General features: G+C 45.4%; 3 protein-coding genes across 3 annotated transcripts; 2 read left to right on the plus strand and 1 right to left on the minus strand.

The window, feature by feature from the left end:
* The first annotated feature begins 9,326 nt into the window (after positions 1-9,326).
* On the plus strand, positions 9,327-12,820 carry LOC123428211 (shikimate kinase 3, chloroplastic-like). Its single transcript, XM_045112395.1, has 10 exons — positions 9,327-9,936; positions 11,003-11,055; positions 11,180-11,234; positions 11,329-11,401; positions 11,517-11,604; positions 11,847-11,929; positions 12,005-12,134; positions 12,222-12,300; positions 12,422-12,486; positions 12,565-12,820. The coding sequence occupies exons 1-10, from the start codon at positions 9,711-9,713 to the stop codon at positions 12,616-12,618; spliced, it is 906 nt and encodes a 301-aa protein (XP_044968330.1). The 5' UTR covers positions 9,327-9,710; the 3' UTR covers positions 12,619-12,820.
* A 72-nt stretch (positions 12,821-12,892) lies between these two features.
* On the minus strand, positions 12,893-20,676 carry LOC123428210 (uncharacterized aarF domain-containing protein kinase At1g71810, chloroplastic). Its single transcript, XM_045112394.1, has 21 exons — positions 20,268-20,676; positions 20,105-20,149; positions 19,959-19,997; positions 19,554-19,724; positions 18,906-19,058; positions 18,683-18,718; positions 18,164-18,207; positions 17,564-17,654; positions 17,429-17,470; positions 17,221-17,329; positions 16,960-17,074; positions 16,770-16,819; positions 16,555-16,633; positions 16,419-16,469; positions 16,085-16,226; positions 15,875-15,919; positions 15,400-15,507; positions 15,277-15,318; positions 14,639-14,818; positions 13,408-13,527; positions 12,893-13,292 (listed from the first exon to the last, which is right to left on the minus strand). The coding sequence occupies exons 1-21, from the start codon at positions 20,631-20,633 to the stop codon at positions 13,188-13,190; spliced, it is 2,133 nt and encodes a 710-aa protein (XP_044968329.1). The 5' UTR covers positions 20,634-20,676; the 3' UTR covers positions 12,893-13,187.
* A 199-nt stretch (positions 20,677-20,875) lies between these two features.
* On the plus strand, positions 20,876-23,441 carry LOC123428212. Its single transcript, XM_045112396.1, has 10 exons — positions 20,876-21,100; positions 21,225-21,320; positions 21,453-21,527; positions 21,724-21,792; positions 21,931-22,007; positions 22,467-22,555; positions 22,640-22,769; positions 22,874-22,964; positions 23,127-23,192; positions 23,310-23,441. Exons 1-10 carry the CDS (start codon positions 20,951-20,953, stop codon positions 23,427-23,429), a joined length of 963 nt encoding a protein of 320 aa, XP_044968331.1. The 5' UTR covers positions 20,876-20,950; the 3' UTR covers positions 23,430-23,441.
* The last annotated feature ends 79 nt before the right edge of the window (positions 23,442-23,520 follow it).

A 23,520-nucleotide genomic window follows, 5' to 3' on the forward strand; every position in this document is an offset into this window, starting at 1 on the left:
ATAATTCAACTATACCGAAACGTCACTGAACCTTAAGTGTGCAAACCCTGCGGGTTCGAGAACTATGTAGACATGACCAAGACACTCTCCGGTCAATATCCAATAGCGGGACCTGGATGTTCATATTGGATCCTACATATTCTACAAAGATTTTACGGTTGAACCTCTATGTCATGGATTCAGTTAATCCCGTATATCATTCCCTTTGTCCTTCGGTATGTTACTTGCCCGAGATTCGATCATCGGTATCTCCATACCTATTTCAATCTCGTTATCTACAAGTCTCTTTACTCGTTCCGTAATACAACATCCCATGGCTAACTCTTTAGTCACATTACTTGCAATGCTTGTTTGTGATGTTGTATTACCGAGTGGGCCCCGAGATACCTATCCGTCATACGGAGTGACAAATCCCAGTCTCGATCCATGCTAACTCAACGGACACCTTCGGAGATACCTGTAGAGCACCTTTATAGTCACCCAATTATGTTACGATATTTGATACACACAAGACATTCCTTTGGTGTCACTGTTACATGATCTTATGGTCATAGGAACATATACTTGACATGCAGAAAACAATAGCAAAAAAATAACACGATCACATGCTACATTTATAGTTTGGGTCTTGTCCATCACATCATTCTCCTAATGATGTGATCCCGTTATCAACTGACGACACTTGTCTATGGCTAGGAAACCTTAATCATCTTTGATCAACGAGCTAGTCAACTAGAGGCTCACTAGGGACATTGTTTTGTCTATATATCCATACATGTATTTGTGTTTTCATTCAATACAATTATAACATGGATAATAAACGATTATCTTGAAATAGTAAATATAATAATAACTATTTGATTATTGACTCTAGAGCATATTTCCAACAGGTAGGTCTACCTATAAGTTGTAGCATTGAACAACTATAGTTTGTAATCGGACTACTCCAAAATACGGCATAAAGTACATTGTTACAAAACATTGTCATATGTATGTCTAGTATGGACATGACAAATCCTTGTATAACTAAATAGCTGGATTTAGCTTGCATTTATATATTTTCTAATAGAAAATCAATCAATGCTTCGGACAACACTTGCATTTGCTTGGTATCTACCAACGCAAACATACTTAAGCAAATAGGGTAAATATGTGTTGTCTTATTAGGAAAAGTGACCAGCGTCGCGAGAATATATACCTAGCTGGAGTATCAAATCCAGCCCTAGCTCGTCCCATACTCGTCATAACGGATGATCGTTGTTTCCGTAGGCATGCGGGATGCAGCAACCATCGTCCCATACTCGTCATAACGGATGATCGTTGTTTTCATAGGCATGCGGGATGCATCAACCATCGTTGGTCAACATCGCTTGACGAAGCATCGAAGGGTTCACGCTTCCAAAAGATTGTACACATTTATGCCCTAGTGTGACAACGATGGCCGATGGCAAAGCTTGATTAAGTTAGGCGGCGGCAACCAGAGATCAGTTGAAGCTTCATTAGGTCAAAGGGCACCGAAAGGAAACGAACGCCCAGGTGTAGATGCGTGTATTACACATGATCTGCGATCGATTGGTGATTGGGTTGGTGGGTCCAATTCACTCACGCGAAAACAAATGCCATTTTTTTGGGCTTGGGCCAACCACTATATCGAGATGCATGAATGAAGGCCTACACTTTTACTAAATATAACAATTACAGAGTATATTAATACTAGTCCCCTTAAAAATCCATGGGGGTGGCCGATCCATAGGGAGGGTCTGCCCCCCTCCCCCCAAACACCCAATTGGTTCCGAGGAGGAGATGATCGTCCGCCTTGCGCTCCGCCGCTTTTGAGAGGCGGCAGCCCGACGGCAGCACTGGGACTCACAACGCCAGGAATCCATTGCATCAGCACAACCAGTGCATGGATCAGGCATTGCTGCCTCACCGAAGGCGGTGCGGTCCGTCCGGCGTCCGAACGCCATGGCGAACGTGCAACCCCTACTGCGGACGCAAACATGGCGCGGAGTGCCCCCGAGAGTACATGACACTCTACAACGCCATGTATGGTGAACCAGTGTAGGCCGCAACCGCGTCGTGCTGAACATCGGCTCCTCCCAGACCTCACGTTCACCGACACCGTGAGTGTTACACGCTCTGACGAGGAAGAGTAAGGCATGGGAGACGGCGGGAGCTTGACTCCCGTGAGCCGGCTAGTCCCATGTCCTACTCTACCTCGCCGGCGGCCAGAAAAACATTACAAGGGGTGCAGCCAGCCGTCGGACATGGGCACGGCGGAGCCGGACGAGCTCAGTTTAGTATTTGAAAACAATAGCAAAAAAATAACACGATCACATGCTACATTTATAGTTTGGGTCTTGTCCATCACATCATTCTTCTAATGATGTGATACCGTTATCAACTGACGACACTTGTCTATGGCTAGAAAATCTTAATCATCTTTGATCAACGAGCTAATCAACTAGAGGCTCACTAGGGACATTGTTTTATCTATATATCCATACATGTATTTGTGTTTTCATTCAATACAATTATAGCATGGATAATAAACGATTATCTTGAAATAGTAAATATAATAATAACTATTTGATTATTGACTCTAGAGCATATTTCCAATACCTATAAGTTGTAGCATTGAACAACTACAGTTTGTAATCGGACTACTCCAAAATACGGCATAAAGTACATTGTTACAAAACATTGTCATATGTATGTCTAGTATGGACATGACAAATCCTTGTATAACTAAATAGCTGGATTTAGCTTGCATTTATATATTTTCTAATAGAAAATCAATCAATGCTTCGGACAACACTTGCATTTGCTTGGTATCTACCAACGCAAACATACTTAAGCAAATAGGGTAAATATGTGTTGTCTTATTAGGAAAAGTGACCAGCGTCGCGAGAATATATACCTAGCTGGAGTATCAAATCCAGCCCTAGCTCGTCCCATACTCGTCATAACGGATGATCGTTGTTTCCGTAGGCATGCGGGATGCAGCAACAATCGTCCCATACTCGTCATAACGGATGATCGTTGTTTTCATAGGCATGCGGGATGCATCAACCATCATTGGTCAACATCGCTTGACGAAGCATCGAAGGGTTCGCGCTTCCAAAAGATTGTACACATTTATGCCCAAGTGTGACAACGATGGCCGATGGCAAAGCTTGATTAAGTTAGGCGGCGGCAGCCAGAGATTAGTTGACGCTTCATTAGGTCAAAGGGCACCGAAAGGAAACGAACGCCCAGGTATAGATGCGTGTATTACACATGATCTGCGATCGATTGGTGATTGGGTTGGTGGGTCCAATTCACTCACGCGAAAACAAATGCCATTTTTTTGGGCTTGGGCCAACCACTATATCGAGATGCATGAATGAAGGCCTACACTTTTACTAAATATAACAATTACAGAGTATATTAATACTAGTCCCCTTAAAAATCCATGGGGGTGGCCGATCCATAGGGAGGGTCTGCCCCCCTCCCCCCAAACACCCAATTGGTTCCGAGGAGGAGATGATCGTCCGCCTTGCGCTCCGCCGCTTTTGAGAGGCGGCAGCCCGACGGCAGCACTGGGACTCACAACGCCAGGAATCCATTGCATCAGCACAACCAGTGCATGGATCAGGCATTGCTGCCTCACCGAAGGCGGTGCGGTCCGTCCGGCGTCCGAACGCCATGGCGAACGTGCAACCCCTACTGCGGACGCAAACATGGCGCGGAGTGCCCCCGAGAGTACATGACACTCTACAACGCCATGTATGGTGAACCAGTGTAGGCCGCAACCGCGTCGTGCTGAACATCGGCTCCTCCCAGACCTCACGTTCACCGACACCGTGAGTGTTACACGCTCTGACGAGGAAGAGTAAGGCATGGGAGACGGCGGGAGCTTGACTCCCGTGAGCCGGCTAGTCCCATGTCCTACTCTACCTCGCCGGCGGCCAGAAAAACATTACAAGGGGTGCAGCCAGCCGTCGGACATGGGCACGGCGGAGCCGGACGAGCTCAGTTTAGTATTTGAAAACAATAGCAAAAAAATAACACGATCACATGCTACATTTATAGTTTGGGTCTTGTCCATCACATCATTCTTCTAATGATGTGATACCGTTATCAACTGACGACACTTGTCTATGGCTAGAAAATCTTAATCATCTTTGATCAACGAGCTAATCAACTAGAGGCTCACTAGGGACATTGTTTTATCTATATATCCATACATGTATTTGTGTTTTCATTCAATACAATTATAGCATGGATAATAAACGATTATCTTGAAATAGTAAATATAATAATAACTATTTGATTATTGACTCTAGAGCATATTTCCAATACCTATAAGTTGTAGCATTGAACAACTACAGTTTGTAATCGGACTACTCCAAAATACGGCATAAAGTACATTGTTACAAAACATTGTCATATGTATGTCTAGTATGGACATGACAAATCCTTGTATAACTAAATAGCTGGATTTAGCTTGCATTTATATATTTTCTAATAGAAAATCAATCAATGCTTCGGACAACACTTGCATTTGCTTGGTATCTACCAACGCAAACATACTTAAGCAAATAGGGTAAATATGTGTTGTCTTATTAGGAAAAGTGACCAGCGTCGCGAGAATATATACCTAGCTGGAGTATCAAATCCAGCCCTAGCTCGTCCCATACTCGTCATAACGGATGATCGTTGTTTCCGTAGGCATGCGGGATGCAGCAACCATCGTCCCATACTCGTCATAACGGATGATCGTTGTTTTCATAGGCATGCGGGATGCATCAACCATCATTGGTCAACATCGCTTGACGAAGCATCGAAGGGTTCGCGCTTCCAAAAGATTGTACACATTTATGCCCAAGTGTGACAACGATGGCCGATGGCAAAGCTTGATTAAGTTAGGCGGCGGCAGCCAGAGATTAGTTGACGCTTCATTAGGTCAAAGGGCACCGAAAGGAAACGAACGCCCAGGTATAGATGCGTGTATTACACATGATCTGCGATCGATTGGTGATTGGGTTGGTGGGTCCAATTCACTCACGCGAAAACAAATGCCATTTTTTTGGGCTTGGGCCAACCACTATATCGAGATGCATGAATGAAGGCCTACACTTTTACTAAATATAACAATTACAGAGTATATTAATACTAGTCCCCTTAAAAATCCATGGGGGTGGCCGATCCATAGGGAGGGTCTGCCCCCCTCCCCCCAAACACCCAATTGGTTCCGAGGAGGAGATGATCGTCCGCCTTGCGCTCCGCCGCTTTTGAGAGGTGGCAGCCCGACGGCAGCACTGGGACTCACAACGCCAGGAATCCATTGCATCAGCACAACCAGTGCATGGATCAGGCATTGCTGCCTCACCGAAGGCGGTGCGGTCCGTCCGGCGTCCGAACGCCATGGCGAACGTGCAACCCCTACTGCGGACGCAAACATGGCGCGGAGTGCCCCCGAGAGTACATGACACTCTACAACGCCATGTATGGTGAACCAGTGTAGGCCGCAACCGCGTCGTGCTGAACATCGGCTCCTCCCAGACCTCACGTTCACCGACACCGTGAGTGTTACACGCTCTGACGAGGAAGAGTAAGGCATGGGAGACGGCGGGAGCTTGACTCCCGTGAGCCGGCTAGTCCCATGTCCTACTCTACCTCGCCGGCGGCCAGAAAAACATTACAAGGGGTGCAGCCAGCCGTCGGACATGGGCACGGCGGAGCCGGACGAGCTCAGTTTAGTATTTGAAAACAATAGCAAAAAAATAACACGATCACATGCTACATTTATAGTTTGGGTCTTGTCCATCACATCATTCTTCTAATGATGTGATACCGTTATCAACTGACGACACTTGTCTATGGCTAGAAAATCTTAATCATCTTTGATCAACGAGCTAATCAACTAGAGGCTCACTAGGGACATTGTTTTATCTATATATCCATACATGTATTTGTGTTTTCATTCAATACAATTATAGCATGGATAATAAACGATTATCTTGAAATAGTAAATATAATAATAACTATTTGATTATTGACTCTAGAGCATATTTCCAATACCTATAAGTTGTAGCATTGAACAACTACAGTTTGTAATCGGACTACTCCAAAATACGGCATAAAGTACATTGTTACAAAACATTGTCATATGTATGTCTAGTATGGACATGACAAATCCTTGTATAACTAAATAGCTGGATTTAGCTTGCATTTATATATTTTCTAATAGAAAATCAATCAATGCTTCGGACAACACTTGCATTTGCTTGGTATCTACCAACGCAAACATACTTAAGCAAATAGGGTAAATATGTGTTGTCTTATTAGGAAAAGTGACCAGCGTCGCGAGAATATATACCTAGCTGGAGTATCAAATCCAGCCCTAGCTCGTCCCATACTCGTCATAACGGATGATCGTTGTTTCCGTAGGCATGCGGGATGCAGCAACCATCGTCCCATACTCGTCATAACGGATGATCGTTGTTTTCATAGGCATGCGGGATGCATCAACCATCATTGGTCAACATCGCTTGACGAAGCATCGAAGGGTTCGCGCTTCCAAAAGATTGTACACATTTATGCCCCAAGTGTGACAACGATGGCCGATGGCAAAGCTTGATTAAGTTAGGCGGCGGCAGCCAGAGATTAGTTGACGCTTCATTAGGTCAAAGGGCACCGAAAGGAAACGAACGCCCAGGTATAGATGCGTGTATTACACATGATCTGCGATCGATTGGTGATTGGGTTGGTGGGTCCAATTCACTCACGCGAAAACAAATGTCATTTTTTTGGGCTTGGGCCAACCACTATATCGAGATGCATGAATGAAGGCCTACACTTTTACTAAATATAACAATTACAGAGTATATTAATACTAGTCCCCTTAAAAATCCATGGGGGTGGCCGATCCATAGGGAGGGTCTGCCCCCCTCCCCCCAAACACCCAATTGGTTCCGAGGAGGAGATGATCGTCCGGCTCGTGCTCCGCCGCTCTTGAGAGGCGGCTGCCCGACGGCAGCACTGGGACTCGCAACGCCAGCAATCCATTGCATCTGCACAACCAATGCATGGATCAGACATTGCTGCCTCACCGGAGGCGGTGCGGTCCGTCCGGTGTCCGAACGCCATGGCGAACATGCAACCCGTACCGCAGACGCAAACATGGCGCGGAGTGCCCCCGAGAGTACATGACACTCTACGACGCCATGTATGGTGAACCAGTGTAGGCCGCAACCGCGTCATGCTGAACATCGGCTCCTCCCAGAAAGGATCCGTCATTGACCTCACGTTCACCGACACCGTGAGTGTTACATGCTCTGACGAGGAAGAGTAGGGCATGGGAGACGACGGGAGCTCGACTCCCGTGAGCCGGCTAGTCCCATGTCCTACTCTACCTCGCCGGCGGCCAGGCAAACATTACAAGGGGTGCAGCCAGCCGTCGGACATGGGCACGGCGGAGTCGGACGAGCTCCGTTTAGTATTTGATTTACGTTACATATAATAGTATGGATTTTAGGTTTCTAATTTAAAGTATCCAGTTGTAGAATGCATTATTTGAGGGGTGATTGGTCAGTGTCTACGGACGCAACAGGATGTGTCCGCGGGTATTTGAGTGATCGGATTTGCCAAATCGGGCCTCTAAGAGCATCTACAACTGGAACTTGACAATCCAGTTCCTCAAACTCCGGCGGACGTGCCCGGTCAGTGACCGGGCGTGTCCCCTATTTGTCCGTCCGCGTAGCCATCCTCCTCATTTTCTTCCTCATATGTCCGGTCACCCGCACATGATTGGTGAAGAGGAGGAGAGAGAAAGAAAATAATGAATAAAGAAACGATAAATGTGATCCGGGTGGGGTCGTGTCCTATGTGGCAGACTGACTGGGCGTGTCCGGCCGCTTCCGCGAGCCCTCATATCCTCCCCATATTTAAGATGTATACGAGGGTTCACGGACAATCCGACGTATAAGGTTGATATGTCGGATACGGTTAGGTCAATTTTTTTCTTTTTTCTCCTATCTGATCATTTGGGGTCCAGCTGTAGATGTTGTAAGAGCATCTCTAGCAGACCCCATAAAAACGATTCATGAAAACACGTATAAGGGGCGTTGTAAACCGTTTTTACGGTGCGAAATTGCCCCGCACAGAACAGACCCCGTAAATGAAATTGTATTTTACTATAGCTCATTTTTTTCTTTTTTCCTCCTGTCCCGGCGAGCCGTCTTCGACCACGGCGTGCCTCGCCCTAGCGCCCCAGCTCGCCCCAGCGCCGCCCACCTCGCCCCCGCCTCGTCCTGGCGCCGCCCGTTTCCGGCCATGCATGCAGTGGAGGAGCCCTACGCCACCCGCACCTGATTGAGCTCGACACTGCCTGTCCCCGATTGAGCTCGACACTGCCCGCCGCCGCGCGTACGTTCCCCGTCTTGGCCACGCGAGCTCCCCCATCTTGCCTCGTTCTTTTCCGGTGCCGCCCCGTCCTGATTCAGGCCGTGGGCGGCCTGCTCCATCCTGCTCGTGGACGGCCTCGTCTCGACAGTGGAGGTCAAGCTGGCCGCAATTTGGACTGGCACGACAAATTCTGGCGTGCGGCGGCTTCTTATGACATGCGACGACTGATTCCGATGAGTTTCACGTAGATTCCCGCCAATTCCGCGGCGGCGCGTTTGCTCCGACGAGGCTTGACCAGTTTACGGGTTGAACTTTATACTGTCTTCGAAACTACACATATAAGGATTTCGCGGATGGATTTACCCTGCCGCGAGTTTTACGGAATCTGCATGGCGCCGTTTTTCGGACCGAAATTATAAACACCTGATTTTTTTTGCGGGTTTGACCTTTACGGCGTCTACTAGAGCTGAAACTCGCTGAAACCCTTTGGACGTCTCACCTCCCGCAGGCTGACTCTCGGACACGCGCGGCCGGCGTCGCCATCGGCCACCAACCCTTCTCCTCGCCCCCACCTCGGTCGCTTCCGACGTGGCGTCGCCGTGTGCCGAGGCGGTGGTGGTTGGAACCACATCCACCCGGCTCGCGCGGGGCAACCCTACTCCGCCCACCGGATTCGGACTTGGCTTTTCCCCGGCGGTGAAACGCCCTCCCCTCCCCTCCCCTCCCCGTGTCGCCAACAGACGCGGACGACGACGACGACGACGCGCCCACGCCGGCCCCATAGACGACTGGGTGGAGGCTGAGCTCGGCACATCATTTTCTTTGTTTCACCGATGGACGGACGACCCTTTGCTTGCTCTCGACTCTCCATCCCCGTCTCCGTCCGGGACTCCGGGTCTATACTCTATAGCTCCATCAAAGTCTTTGCCTCAGGTTTTTTTGCTGCGTCTGGTCTGAGAAACCATAGCCTACAGGAAGCTGACCCCCTTCCCCATTCTTGGGACGGGATTTTGTAGACGATCCGGGGCTTCTCGGCAAGCAACAGATAGGAATAGTACCTCGCCACCACCCACTCTGCGAGCCTCGTGGCCTATATAAAAGCCTCCGCGACGCAACGACAAACCGGCGATCTCCCACCTTCCTTCACCTCTTCTGCCTCCACCCGGGCCGGACACGTACCGGCTCGTCTCTTCTTCCCTCCGCCGCGGGCGCCGCCACCTGCCACCGTTCCTGCGATGGCCGGCACAGTTCATATCCAGTGGTGCACATAGATTTTGCTTCTAGCCAGCCGTCTCGTAGTCGAGCCGGAGGGAGAGGAGATGGACGCCGGCGTGTGTCTCCGGCCGAGGCCCCGTGCATGGGCCGGACGCCGAGAGCAGCAGGAATTCCCCCCGGCGATATTGCCGGCGGCAAGGCTCGCAGTCGCAGCCGACCAGAATCCGGCGCGGCGGCCGCTGGTCCTGCGTTCCGGCGCGGGGAGGAGGAGCGCCGATCCGATCCGTGGCGCCGCCAGGCTGAAGGGCCTGTGCTGCCAGAAATCGGCAGGTAATGAACTGCTTCTGCTCGTTCTGCTGCATGCCAACAAGTACAATTTCTGCCGCCAACTCGGTGCAAGAAAGATTAATTAGCAGTACTACACCGGATAAGATGATCGTGCCATGTCAATGACAACTCACTGCAACGCTTTGTTAAACAACCAAGTGGACCATGCTGCATCAGCGCATGATCTCATTTGCGTGTCCCGTTCCTTTGATCTTTACACATGTCAGCTACGTAGCATTTTATTTTTGTTTCTTCTTAAACCAAGTTGCAAACAACATACGCTAGTACCGTGTTCGAAAGAGCAATACGCGTTGAAAATTGAGAGTGCAACCTTTAATAATGGAAAAATCCATCCAACTTTTTCTGATCTGACAAGCAGAGTAATAGACTTTTCACGATGTTGGTTTTGTGGGAAGATAGCCTCTGCCTATACCTGCAGCAGCAGCTGCTGGCCTTTGTTGCATCATGCATGACACGCTTCACACGTGAGAATGCGAGGAGCAGACAGAATTAAAGTTAGGACGATTCCCAAAGGATCCGTTAATAGTGGTGCAATGCAATCAGTAGGGACCTTGGAACCTTTCTATTCCACAGCAGCCACCAGCTGCAAGTAGCCCTTGAAATGGACATAAGCCTAATCACAGCAGCATCATACAGCCGTGAGCAATTTAGATTTTAGTGCCCCGCTTTTTTCTGAACAGTCATTCAAACTGACTCCTCATCTCCGAGGAGTTGTGTATTTTTATTTTTTAGCTTTTGGGCATGTTCCGTGTTGTTGCCCCCATACGCCTCTTATTTATTTTCCTTGTACTCGGATAACTTGTATGGACATGGTTGATGCTTTATGTATAAAGCGGAGCGAAAGCTTGTTTCGAGATGCTTTTGAGAAGTTAAAAGGAATGTATCATGGAATCTAAAATAATATCTAATGGGTCGCAAATAAACAGCCCACAAAGATTGATTAATTCTCTGCAGCTGCCATGCCAGGATAAATTATACTAGGAGTCAACCACTACTGATTGATGGTGTTATCAAAGGATTGTGATCTGATGTGCGTGCACCATTGCAGATGCAGGTACTGAGAAAGTCCATTATTCTGCTGACGAGGCTCTTGTACTCAAGGTTAGGAGATAATGAAACGAAACGGCATTTACCTTCGCAAGTTTACATGGAAGAATTCACACTGTGGATCCATCAACTACCTGCACATTTGTGTTGATGTAACTGACCTCCGTGTTAACCGCAGCAAAAAGCAGAGGATGTGCTCCCTTACCTGAATGACCGATGTGTTTATCTAGTTGGTTAGTTCATACATACCACCTCGTCAGCTCTTGCTTGAAGTGAATCCCTCATGTCGTATTTCCTATGTAATGCTTGTATATATTTATGCATTAGGAATGATGGGTTCTGGCAAAACTACAGTTGGGAAGATAATAGCTGAAGTATTAGGCTATTCCTTCTTTGACAGGTTTGAATTTCTCTCTGATAACTGTAGCAACTGCTAAAAGCCAACCAAGATGTTCTTTGAACTAACCGTTTGTTGGTCACGGTTTACTAATGTTACCGCCGCTTCCCTTTCACAGTGATAAGCTGGTTGAGCAGTCTGTTGGCATACCGTCGGTTGCTGAGATTTTCCAGGTCCATAGTGAAGCATTCTTCAGAGATAACGAGGTGCGCGCTTATTTTTCTTACGAGATAATAGGACATAGCTCTACCTCCTTTCTACTGAGGATTGGGGGACTACTCAAAAGTCCTACAGGCTGGATTTTTCTCTCTGTCAAATTATGTAGTTTGCCATTGTCCACCTTAAATTTGAATACTGTGATATAGCACTGGACTATAATACTAATCTCGTCTACAAGTACCTTTAATCAAGCTTTCTGATATTCTCTTATTTCATTCGACTTCTCAAGAGTGAGGTGCTCAGGGATTTGTCGTCAATGCACCGGTTAATTGTTGCAACAGGAGGTGGTGCGGTGATACGACCAATCAATTGGTACTGGAACAGATAAACTAGCCTGAATTGCTCATCAAGGTAATACTTACTAAGTTTACTGTGTGAAATTTGCAGGAGTTATATGAGGAAAGGACTCACTATCTGGTTAGATGTTCCAGTGGACGCCCTTGCAAGAAGGATTGCTGCGGTCGGTACAGCTTCACGGCCCCTCTTGCATCATGAATCTGGAGATCCTTATGCGAAGGTAGGTAGCTACTGATGCTCTTATTTATTTCTGCAATTTGAGTTTGGCATGCAGACAGAGCTAATAATTTGTTGTTTTCTGATGCAGGCCTATGCAAAACTTGCGACACTTTTTGAACAAAGAATGGACTCATATGCTAATGCTGATGCCCGAGTTTCCCTTGAAAGTACGTCGGATAACGCCATTATGCATAATTCTGGTTTTCATTCTAGTGCTCCATCCTACTACAAAGGTCTACATGGCCCACCAATACGATGCTTTTTGTTCACATTCAGTTTGTAATGCAGATATTGCATTCAGACAAGGCCATAATGATGTGAATGTACTTACACCAAGTGCCATCGCTATTGAGGTATTTGAGTATTTCTGACTTGGTTAGATGATCTTTTGAACTGTGCCTGACTGGGATTTGTACCTTCCATTCTTCCAGGCATTGCTAAAGATGGAGAGCTTTCTTACTGAGAAGGCCATGGTCAGAAACTGACCAGATATCGGTGGTTTCAAAGAACGATGACAACCACGGTTCTTGGTTGTCGTGATGTATATACGTTTGCATAAGATATCCTTGTTGATATAGCCACAGCTGTGACAGAGGAAAACTTGGGCTTTTACACAAGTAATTGTCATGATGTATATATCTTGTCGCGGTTTGATATATGGGATTTGGATAGCTATGTTGCCGTTCTGATATCCCTTGCACTCTACATTTTTAAACAACCCGAATTTACAAGAATCCATTGTTTTGAGGCGAACTGCAGTTCTCAAATATTTTATAATAGCATAGATCTAAAAAGAAGTTTGTTTGTTACAGCATGCTGGCATTATGGTGCCTGCTTTTCTTCCGAGATATGTACATATTCTCTCAACAAAGATGTACAGGGAAAAGTAATATCTCCAAAATAATCACAGCTAAGCCAATAATTAGATGTGCCTATTTGATAATGCTACTGTATGGGAAACAAATCTCTTTATACATCTAGCGGACAGCTAAACAGCTAAACAAAAACACTGCAGGAACCTGAGATTGAAAACCTGTACATGTAGGCTTTAAGTTCATATGAACATTCTTCTGATGGTTCTTGCAACAGCCCGAGATAAAACGAGATTTGTTAAATCCGCAGGCAGGAGTAGAAACTGCTGTTGGGACTCTGGTGAAAGCTGCATAGTAGAAGAGTATGTACAAAAATGAGTTCATGGAGCACTGGATGTATGAAATATATGCCAGATGAATTTTTGATAGATAATCTCATCCAACCCATATGTTCCTTCTTACCTCAGGAATGATAGAAAGAACTGGCAAAAACTCTGGAAAAGACCTCATTTCATTTAACACAAGAGAAATATCATTTGTGCCATCATCTCCTTTCTCCCCAGTGCTTTCATATCCAGGAGCCTGCAAAACATGAATGATAAGTATATGAACAAAGGCTACACACAGTGGTGCATCTTGCAGTCTTAATAGATCAGCTGGCTTTACATGCATAAGAGATGAAGTGATGATAGTTCATAAGTGTGTATATTTTAGATGAATCGTGCGAAATCTGATGCTCAAAGTACTCGCCCAGTGTATGTGATATTAGTTGATCAATAGTATAAGTTGTTACAGTATATGTGGATTGCACTAGCCCTTTCCACCAGTTCGGACTTTTGGTTGCGTTGGCTAGTTCATGAAGCTTAACATGGTATCCGAGCTAAGGTCTTGAGTTCAAGTCCTGGCTTTCGCAATTTATGTAAAAAATTGCTGGTAGCCCCCCTTTGTGTCCACGTAGAGACCTCTTGAGTCATACATGAGTTTCGCACGTGTTGACTTGTCTTTCCCGTCACACGTGAGATGGGGTGTTACAGTATATGTGGATTGCACTAGCCCCTTTCCATCAGTTCGGACTTTTGGTTGCGTTGGCTTGTTCATGAAGCTTAACACAAGTACATGCATACACAACATTGCTGAACTTCACAATATACTAGTCAAAGTGTCAAACAAAGTGAAACCCTGAAAGCTTCCCCAAATATTTATTTGAGCTAGGGGTGTTCATGCTGGTTGTAGCCAAATTTAAAACTCAGGGAGTATGATCGTTTTACTAGTACTAATGTGTTGCGCTTTGTTAATTTGACAAACCCTGTTTGAGCACCCTAGACTGAACTGACTTTGTCAAGATAAATTTGTTTTCACATATTACGTTAGCTCATTTTAATTAAAAAAATGTGTAATCCGAGTATTAGTTTTACATCTTGTAGTTAGTTTCAGCTCAAAGAGAACAATTTCATAGATAAATCATTGCAGTTCATCACTTAATGTGATTACCAGATCTAACTAGCATGTTGCAATCAGAAGCTCCAGAGTTATCTTTTCAGTTAAGTCCACAATTCATTTCTGTCTGAACAAGTTTTTTTAATTATCAGCAGCTTGCTTAGTTATGTAACATACTCTGCTATAATCTGGAAGCATTTTATGCATTCCATCGGAACATAGTGGGAATCGATGTTCTGTTGAGAATTTTACTTACCCGAGATGTGTTTTCCTTCTGAGGAGTCTTAGATACAAGTTGGAGAAGGCGGTAGAGGTTTCTCAAGTTAGTGGCCTCCTCGTTGTTCAGTGAGGGTGATGAGGATGGTGCAAATGGCAATCTTGAGGCTGCAGCAGACGTTACAGAACTTAATGTGGCCACTCCAAGTGCATCTAGTCCCTGCAAACATTATCGTTACAGAATTTAATGTGGCTACACCAAGTGCATCTAGTCCCTTTAAACATTATTTTTTTACTATCCTTTAAACATTACTACCTACTATAAAAAGGTGTCCCAACTTCGTTTACAGCATTTCTCAAGCAAACAAAAAAAAATCATTTCAAGCAAAAATGCATGATGCCAGAGATAATTCCTTATCTACTAAAAAAATAAATTTAGTCGTCATGGAATCACAGGAATATGACCCACATGGAGTGCATCAAAATTTTATATTATATGGTGCCAAATTGCATTTATGCCTTATTTGCAAAACTACATGACAATTTGTTGAATTTCCTTGCACAATTTTTCTAATTCAAAAGCAAAGAATATAGGTCTGATAGCTATTTCGCCAATTGGAACAGAAACTCACACGGAGCAAACGGGGCATGGAAAGTACATCTACTGAGCTAACTGACCTTAGCAATCTCCTGAAGAAGTAAATCCTTCACAAAGGCACCCTGGAAAGAGTTCAGACTCGGCTAATTATCTGACGGATTCAATACTAGTATCAAATAACTACCAATTTATCTCAGTTTTACCTGTTCAGTGAGTGTAAATGACAGCACTTGTTTAATTGCAAATCTTGAACTATCACTTTCATCTTGTTGAGTTCTGACCAAGGTCTGCTCTGTTCTGGCCCGGAGCGACTGTAACAAGAAAACAAAAGCAGTGATGTGTCAAGAAGGTAAGAATAAAGTACATAAAACCAGAAAGGACATACTTCGCACGACCCAACAGTTCGCCAAAAACTGGCTGATTTCTACCCATTTTACAGAATTTAGCCGAACCAATCATCTAAAATCTAAATAGTCAACGACTCGGCACAAAGATTTTGGAATTTAACAAACCACCATTTGACCATAAAATGACAAGAATTGGCTGGTTCCCTACATGAATTTGCTAGAAACTTTGGTTGATTCCATGTGTCCCAAATTTCAAATAGTGAACTGTTATTCATGTGAGGACAAGTAAGACCAGCAGCATATGCATGTATCTGTGAGTACATAAACCAACCTCAGTTAACAAAGACTCCAACCGGTCAATCTGGAAAGTGCCATCCTGCAACACATTTTGGTTAAAGAGGACATAAGATGTTTGTTATAACTGGCAGAAGTTGCAGTAGACAAAAAAATCAACCTGAAACAAAATGACTTGCTAGGATGACCACACGATCTCATCACAATTCAAAATTTCTGAAAGTGAAGGCAGCAAGGAAGAGCAAACCTTATAAAGTAGCGTGTACAATGTTGATCGGAGGTTAGGTGAGTTGTCTGTGAGAACTTTTCTTGCGATCCATGGGTATGAACTGCTCAAGACTTTGTAGTTGGGATTGAAGCTTATTGCAATGCCTTCCAAGACAGCAAGACTGAAAAATCACATGAAAAGCCTCTCGAATGTAGCACACAGATCATTTATAAACCAATCAGTGAGAATATATAGATAAAAAAACTGTTTTCCTTTTCCGAATCAGTTTGCCAGTTTCTTGTCCATTATAAAATGTATTGACTAAAAGTAATACGAAAGCTATGAGACAAACTCATTAGTTGTTAGTTATTACCTTCGGATCACAAGAGAGAAGTATGAAGGTATCTGGAACTTGAATTTATACCTGAAGCAAGGTTAGCTCTAGTTAATGAAACAAACTTAATGAGGGTTTGCACTACATTTCTTTTTGCATAAACTAAGATCAGTACATTGTCTGCCCAAGATTCCCTGACAAATCTCCAAAGCTTATATTTTGAACTCCTTTGTTGACTGCACTTTCAAATACACCTGAAATAAAGATAGCAAACACAGAATAATGAGTGATATACCAAATGGACATGCACAGATGTGCTATTGTTGCCATCATTTCTTAAAATCAATTACATGTCTTAATATTAATGACATTCGTCTGAAGCTGGAGTACCTGTCAATGCCTTTGTCACTTCATCTTTCTGAGCAGTTGCAGGAAGCAAACTACAAAAGATTTAAAGGCAGGTCAGATCTACTCAGTTATGGTGATATCCAGCAGGAAGAAGGAAGTTATTTCTGACAACTGGCATCCAGCTCTATGCACACAATTTTCGCAAGTTTAGTGATACCAGTGTTTTTCTTACCCAAGAGTAACAAAATCTTTTGCTAAACCATCAAAATCCCGGTTAACAAGATGTAGACAAGCTTCAATAAATCCATCACGGAGTTCTTGTCGGAATTCTCCCATCATTCCAAAATCTACATAATGAATAGTGTGTTTGAATTAGCTAGACATAGGGCTTCATGTAATTGACTGTGAAGCAAGGCAGCAAATTAGGGACCCAATGGTAACTAAAATTTTAAAGTGGGTAACCTATGTACGAATAGTACAGTAAAACAATTACCTAAGTATGCTAGCTTCCCATCAACTGTACGTAGAAGATTTCCAGGATGTGGGTCTGCATGATAAAATCCATATTCCAAAAGCTGGGAAAGCGAACAGTATACTCCAACCTACAATGTAGCAAATGCCAGCAGATCTAACTCGTAAGAGTGTTTACTGAGATCCAATATTTACTTGATTTACTTGAGTCCTGATTTGCACTGCTTTACCTCAACCAGGTATTGATCTCTGACTTCTGATAACCTTTCCCCCTAAAAGATCAAACTACAGTAAGTCAAAGTAGTTATTTATGCAACATTGTGCATGTTTAGTTGCTAACAAGTGACTAAAATCATAGACTGCACCTCAACCCATTCCATGATAAGGACCCGTCTTCTCGTCTGTTCCAGATACATTTCTGGAACCATGACATCTCTAAGTTTCCCGTATAATTGCCTGATGCAGAAAGGAAAGTACAGGGTTGATATTGATGTTATAATACAAATATCAAGCTTCTATATTGTTCTTGCCACAAAAACAAAGAACTTGCAAAAGTAATTCTAAGATCAGTTGTCCTTCATAAATTTGGGTATAACAGAGTACACCCATTTCTTTTTAGTGGAATGGTCAGAGTATTTGAACAAAATCCTAGTTAATGAGGTTTCTCGAGGGAATTAGCCGGTTTGGTGATTGCAAGGACTTAGATAACAGATGACCATATGCCCGTAAACTTATAAAATGGTTCGAACTGCAACTCCATACAAATTACTTATGCTCAATTATCTATGTTGATTGTTGTCCTGAAATATTAACTGACATAGTGATAATATTAGATGGAGTAATTAAAGAAACTTTTGGCTTGTAAATGAAGAAGTAGTTGAACAAGTAACTGAAAACATTGACTTAGCGATCATATTGGATGAAGTAATTGAACAAGATTTTGGCCTGTAAATGAAGAATGCAACCTGAACTTAAGTCCATTTCTCGCTTCTTCTCTATAATCCATCTCCTGCATTAAATGCGATTTACCTGTATTCAATGTGAAGCTCTAAGGATATGCGCATAACTTTTTAAAGAAACATCGAGAATTGCTAATGTAGTTTTGCAAGTGACAGAATCAGACTTGACAGAAGCCCATAGTGGTAAAACTGACCGGAATGCTTGGAACTTTAGCTAAAATATTTTGCTTGCTTCCTCTCTGAAGTCTGATCCACAGCCCAATTTGGGTGATGCTTCTATAATAATTTTCTAGCTAGATTTTATCTTCTATAAATAGTCCACTGAAACAATGTTCTAAAAGAATACTTCCAAAATGAATCTAAGCGACGATTAACTTCCCTACCCCTATCTTACGCCTTCGTACACACTATCCCCAAATTGAGTACTTCATATATGACATGAGTAGAAGTAATCAAGTAAAAGAACAATAAGTACATACATGAATTTACGAAAAGATACCATATAAGCATGCATAGAAAAGTTACCCGAAATAGACTTGATGCCCATTCATCAAGGACAGCCTGCATGTAAGGTAATAAATACATACGGTCACAAATTAAGTAAATATAAGTATGACGAAAAAAAGTTAGAAAATAGGACAATAGAAAAATCATTTAAAGAGGAGAATTCTCTCTTCTTTTTTCATTTGCTTCTGATTTGTATCTTTAAAAGAGGCAAACTCGAGAGCATATAGGAGTCTGGCCTTACCTGAAGGTCTGTGTTGAGCTTGCCAGCCTTCCTGGCAACACCAGCGAGGAACCTCAAGATATAGATATCCAAGGAAATTACGGCTTGGACTCCAGGCCTTTGTACTTTTACGGCAACCAACTTCCCATTGGAACGTAACCTAGCCTGGTAAACCTGCAACAGTAAGAATATAACATGTCATATCATCCAAAATGAGAGCAACTGACAGATGCCCATACACTCGAGGAACTACGAAGTGTTGTTTCACCAATAGTTGAAAATATCATGGTTAATTAGTAGGGATCTGAAACATCGTGAGTTCTGAGATTTCCATGGTCCCCATCCTACTAGTTTGTTCATTTTCCTATTAGCTGCTTCCAACCTGCTAATATATGAAAGTAGGTCCTTGTTATTGCTTTAGGGAGGTGTATAGTATAGTATAGCCATACAGAACACTGAGTTGCATATCAGATTTCGTGCTTGAAGTTCAAACATAAACAAGGCGGTGAGGTATCCTACAGTTGAACTCAACTATATAAACGAAACCGACTGGAAACAGTCACGGGACATTGATCTGTTTCTGTAGCTAAACTTACGAAGGTCTGGTTATTAAGTCACGAGAGAAGGCAATTGAATCCTTAATTTATTACAAAATGGTAGAAAACAGACCTGCCCAAGAGATGCAGCAGCAACAGGCACTGGTGACATTTCAGAGAAAATCATGTCGAGTGGCATCCCAAGCTCCTTCTCTATAATATCGAAAGCAACCTCAGTGGAAAATGGTGCTATACGGTCTTGAAGTAGTGAAAGCTCATCAAGGTATGCAGGAGGGATCACATCCTGTAGCAAATGAAACAAAGGTAGTCACATCCATGACCCGTCAGCCAACAATGATTTGAACACTAAAGGGAATAAGCAAGCGCCTTCTCTACGGTTCATATCAGTGCTGCTGTCTGGAAATGGTGTACAGATAGTCATTTGACAGTTCATGACATGCCATCCAGCAAACAGCTAAAAATTGAGGTCCTGTCACAACTGAGGAAGATAGAAGGACTAGTTGACTATGAGGCTCACCGGCCGAGACGAAACTGCTTGTGCAATCTTCACAAATGCCTGTTATCAAAAAGAGCGGCAATGCGTACCCGTTAATCACCATCATCTACAGTTCTACACACATGGACGATGGCATGCACAAGCACGCATTGGAAGAGGAAGCATACCGGGCCAAGCTCCAGCAGGATCCTCCTGAGCTGAGCAGCTCTGATCTGCATGGACACCACCAAACCATCCCGTGAACCAAGCGGGCAGTAAGACATTTAATCAAACAGTGACCGTGCGCCATGGACAATGGCGATGGTGACGTGAGGCGGGGCGTACGCGTACCTCGAACATGTCGTCGGCGCGCTCGTTGAGGCTATCGAGGTAGCGCAGCGCGAACCATCGGCCGAAGGAGGTCCCGATCTGCAGCGAGCGGCGGAGCACGAGGAGCGGGCGCCGGCCGTACACTCTGGCGATGCCCGGGATGTCGTACGCGGTGGGGAGATCCCCCTCGGTCGCCAGCCCCTCCTCGAACAGGTACCCTGAGCACCTGGTGAACGCGTCCTCCTCCGATATACCACCGGCGCCGTAGGCGGAGGCGGAGGCGGAGGCGCGAGGACGCGGCGGCCGCCTCCGAGGCCGCTGCCTCCGCGCGGCGGGGCTGGCCCGCAGCGCAGGAGCTGGGAGCGGGAGCGGCCGGAGGAGAAGCATATCGACGCGTGGAGGGCTCACCGGCGGTTCGAGTCGGGGATTGGGCGCCAAGGAGAGGAGGAGGGAGTGGTTTCCAACTGGCGTGGTTTATTTGCGGCGCAGGATTTTCCGGCGACGGCGTTTTCAAACGCGCGGCTCCGATCTGCCGCGCGGAGAGGAATCGGGCGGCGCAGGGCGCGACACGCCGACTCCGATCGTAAGGTCGAACCGAAGAAAACTGCGAGACGTGTCGCTCGCCCGGCTCTGGATTCTGAAACTGTGTTATCCTCCCCTTTGCTTGGCGGTCGGCGGCAGCAGCAGAAGGAGAAGAGAAAGGCATGGCGGTCGTGGCGGGCCTCGTTGCGCCGGCCGCGAAACCTCTCGGGCTCGCCGGCGCGCGGCGGCAGCACCGTGGACGATGGAGAGTTGCGGCGGCGGCGGCGGCGGCCGGGGTGGACCTCAAGGCGCTCGGGACCGCCATCGATAAGGTGAATGGAACGCGCGCGGCAGTGCTCCTCGCTTCTGGACCTGTAGCAGAAAGGCAGGCTGAGCAGGAGGAAAGGCGGCGAGGCGAGGTGAGCTGACGATGGGTTTTGCCTTGTGGCGGTGCAGAAGGACGGCGACGAGGCCAGGCGGGCGCTGGACCGGCTCAAGGAGCTCGGCTGGGCCAAGCGGTGGAGCTCGCAGCCCTACATGTCCCGCCGCACGGTCAGTCGCCGCCACGCGCCACTCCTTGCATCAAACATTTGGGATTTTGCAGGTGTTTGATCAATGCATGCGGTGGTGTGGCGCTGGGGCTGATAAACCTCTCCTTGTTTTTTCTGAATTCTGTGCGAGCAGACGTCTCTGAGGGAGCTCACCAACCTCGGGATAAAGAACGCCGAGAACCTCGCCATCCCCAGCGTCAGGAACGATGTAAGTCGTCAACCCCCCGCTCCATAACTGAAAAGGAGTTCTCTGCTAGTCTGGTTTGCTCAAGGTGCAGAGGAAGAGAGCATGCATGAATGAAATTGGCACTTCAGATGCGGACCATCACCGTCGTCAGAGCTAAATTACATTGCATTTTTCAGAATGTAGTTCTGCATTTGATTTGGCCTGATCATGCATGCAGGCAGCGTTTCTGTTCACGGTCGTCGGCACCACCGGATTCCTGGCCGTCCTTGCGGGACAGCTCCCCGGGGTATTTGCTCCCTGGCTCTCCCTAAGTGATGAAACAGTCTAGTGAACCACTCAGCACTTTGCAAAAGTCTGTCATGTTCCACTGAGCTTAATGGACTGCGAATAGATCGTCTGAACTTCAAAACATTTTATGTCTCAGGATTGGGGCTTCTTCGTTCCCTACTTGACCGGAAGCATTTCGTTGGTAGTATTAGCCATCGGCAGCATCTCTCCAGGGTATGTTTGTTGCTCCTGCCATAACAAAGGCTTCGTCAGAGTAGGAGAAAATTGGTTATTTGCCATTTTCAACACCTGGCTTCGCAAAATTGCCACTTCCAACGTTGGCTTCACAAAATTGCCACTCTGATCGTTGGCTCCTTGATTACCATACCACTTCTCTCTTTTTAGTGATTTCCTTTTTCTTTTTTACATTTATAAGCATAAGAAAAGACCAAACTATCTGAAAAGATAAAAGAAAATCACTAAAAGGAGGGAAGTGGTATGGTAATCAAGGAGCCAACGATCAGAGTGGCAATTTTGCGAAGCCAACGTTGGAAGTGGCAATTTTGCGAAGCCAGGTGTTGAAAATGGCAAATAACCAATTTTCTCTCAGAGTACTAGTTTGCCTGCTTAGATAGATTGTTTTTCCTCTGCATCTTTCTGAAAAATAAGTACTAATGTCGCACCCGTCATCAGTCTTCTGCAGGTGGCAATAGGTTCTTTCTCTGCGGTTTTCCCTGACTACCAAGAGAGGATTGCTAGGCATGAAGCTGCTCATTTTCTGGGTATATGCTCTCTCATTTGCCGTAGCAACAGAACAACTGCAGCTAGAAACACTTACTGACTGTAAAGATCTCCTTATGAATCAGTTGCCTATTTAACTGGCCTACCTATCCTGGGATATTCTTTGGACATTGGTAAGGAGCATGTTAACCTGGTTGATGACCAGCTACAGAAGCTGCTGTACAGCGGCCAGCTCGATCAAAAGGAAGTGGACAGGTAATGCTTGAGTTAAATCTTTCAGTAGCATCCATGTCCAATTTTTGTGAAATATGGTCAGAGATAGGATAAACTACTGACTGACATGTGTAATGTGTCACCAGGTTGGCTGTGATCTCCATGGCCGGACTGGCTGCTGAAGGCCTGCAGTACGACAAGGTCGTCGGCCAATCAGCCGACCTCTTCACCCTTCAGGTCATCTACCACTGATCCATCAGCCCCTTCTAGTCTCAGCATTTGCACTATTCCTTTCTTATGTCTCCTGAAGAAAAACTTATCATTCCTGTCTGAAAATTTCACCTGGTGTCTCCTGAAAGCTTCAACTGAAGAATTCATTTCCTCCCTGTCGGTTTGCAGAGATTTCTGAACAGGACTAAACCGCCGCTAGGCAAAGCGCAACAGCAGAACCTTACGAGATGGGCGGTGAGTTGTATCATGTCCCATCGCCTCATTCTGAAGCCAAGTAGGAGAAGAGAGAACCTGTTGCGTTTGCATGCATGCATGTTTGATTGATGCAACGGATTGTTTTTGGATTGGTAGGTACTGATCGCCGCCTCGCTTCTGAAGAATAACAAGGCGGCTCATGACGCGCTCGTAGCCGCCATGTCGCAGAAGGCCACCGTGTTGGGTTGCATCGAAGCGATAGAGAACGCCTCCTGATTAGTGATGAGCTTGGGCGTCCTATTCGCAACAAGAGAAAAATCAAGCACGGGAAGAAACGGCGTTCTTTTTTTACATGCTTGTATATATC

This window comes from Hordeum vulgare, chromosome 2H (assembly GCF_904849725.1).
Source record: "Hordeum vulgare subsp. vulgare chromosome 2H, MorexV3_pseudomolecules_assembly, whole genome shotgun sequence".
In the NCBI taxonomy this organism is placed as follows: Eukaryota; Viridiplantae; Streptophyta; class Magnoliopsida; order Poales; family Poaceae; genus Hordeum; species Hordeum vulgare.

Coding starts and splice junctions, on each gene's coding strand:
- LOC123428212 (XM_045112396.1), top strand. CDS start 20,951: ATGGCGGTCGTGGCGGGCCTCGTTGCGCCGGCCGCGAAACCTCTCGGG. Junction 21,528..21,723: donor TCCCCAGCGTCAGGAACGAT/GTAAGTCGTCAA, acceptor TCATGCATGCAG/GCAGCGTTTCTGTTCACGGT. Junction 22,770..22,873: donor GATCAAAAGGAAGTGGACAG/GTAATGCTTGAG, acceptor ATGTGTCACCAG/GTTGGCTGTGATCTCCATGG.
- LOC123428210 (XM_045112394.1), bottom strand. CDS start 20,633: ATGCTTCTCCTCCGGCCGCTCCCGCTCCCAGCTCCTGCGCTGCGGGCC. Junction 18,208..18,682: donor GGGCATCAAGTCTATTTCGG/GTAACTTTTCTA, acceptor CATTTAATGCAG/GAGATGGATTATAGAGAAGA. Junction 17,471..17,563: donor TTATCATGGAATGGGTTGAG/GTGCAGTCTATG, acceptor TTGATCTTTTAG/GGGGAAAGGTTATCAGAAGT.
- LOC123428211 (XM_045112395.1), top strand. CDS start 9,711: ATGGACGCCGGCGTGTGTCTCCGGCCGAGGCCCCGTGCATGGGCCGGA. Junction 11,235..11,328: donor CCGATGTGTTTATCTAGTTG/GTTAGTTCATAC, acceptor TTTATGCATTAG/GAATGATGGGTTCTGGCAAA. Junction 11,402..11,516: donor GGCTATTCCTTCTTTGACAG/GTTTGAATTTCT, acceptor TCCCTTTCACAG/TGATAAGCTGGTTGAGCAGT.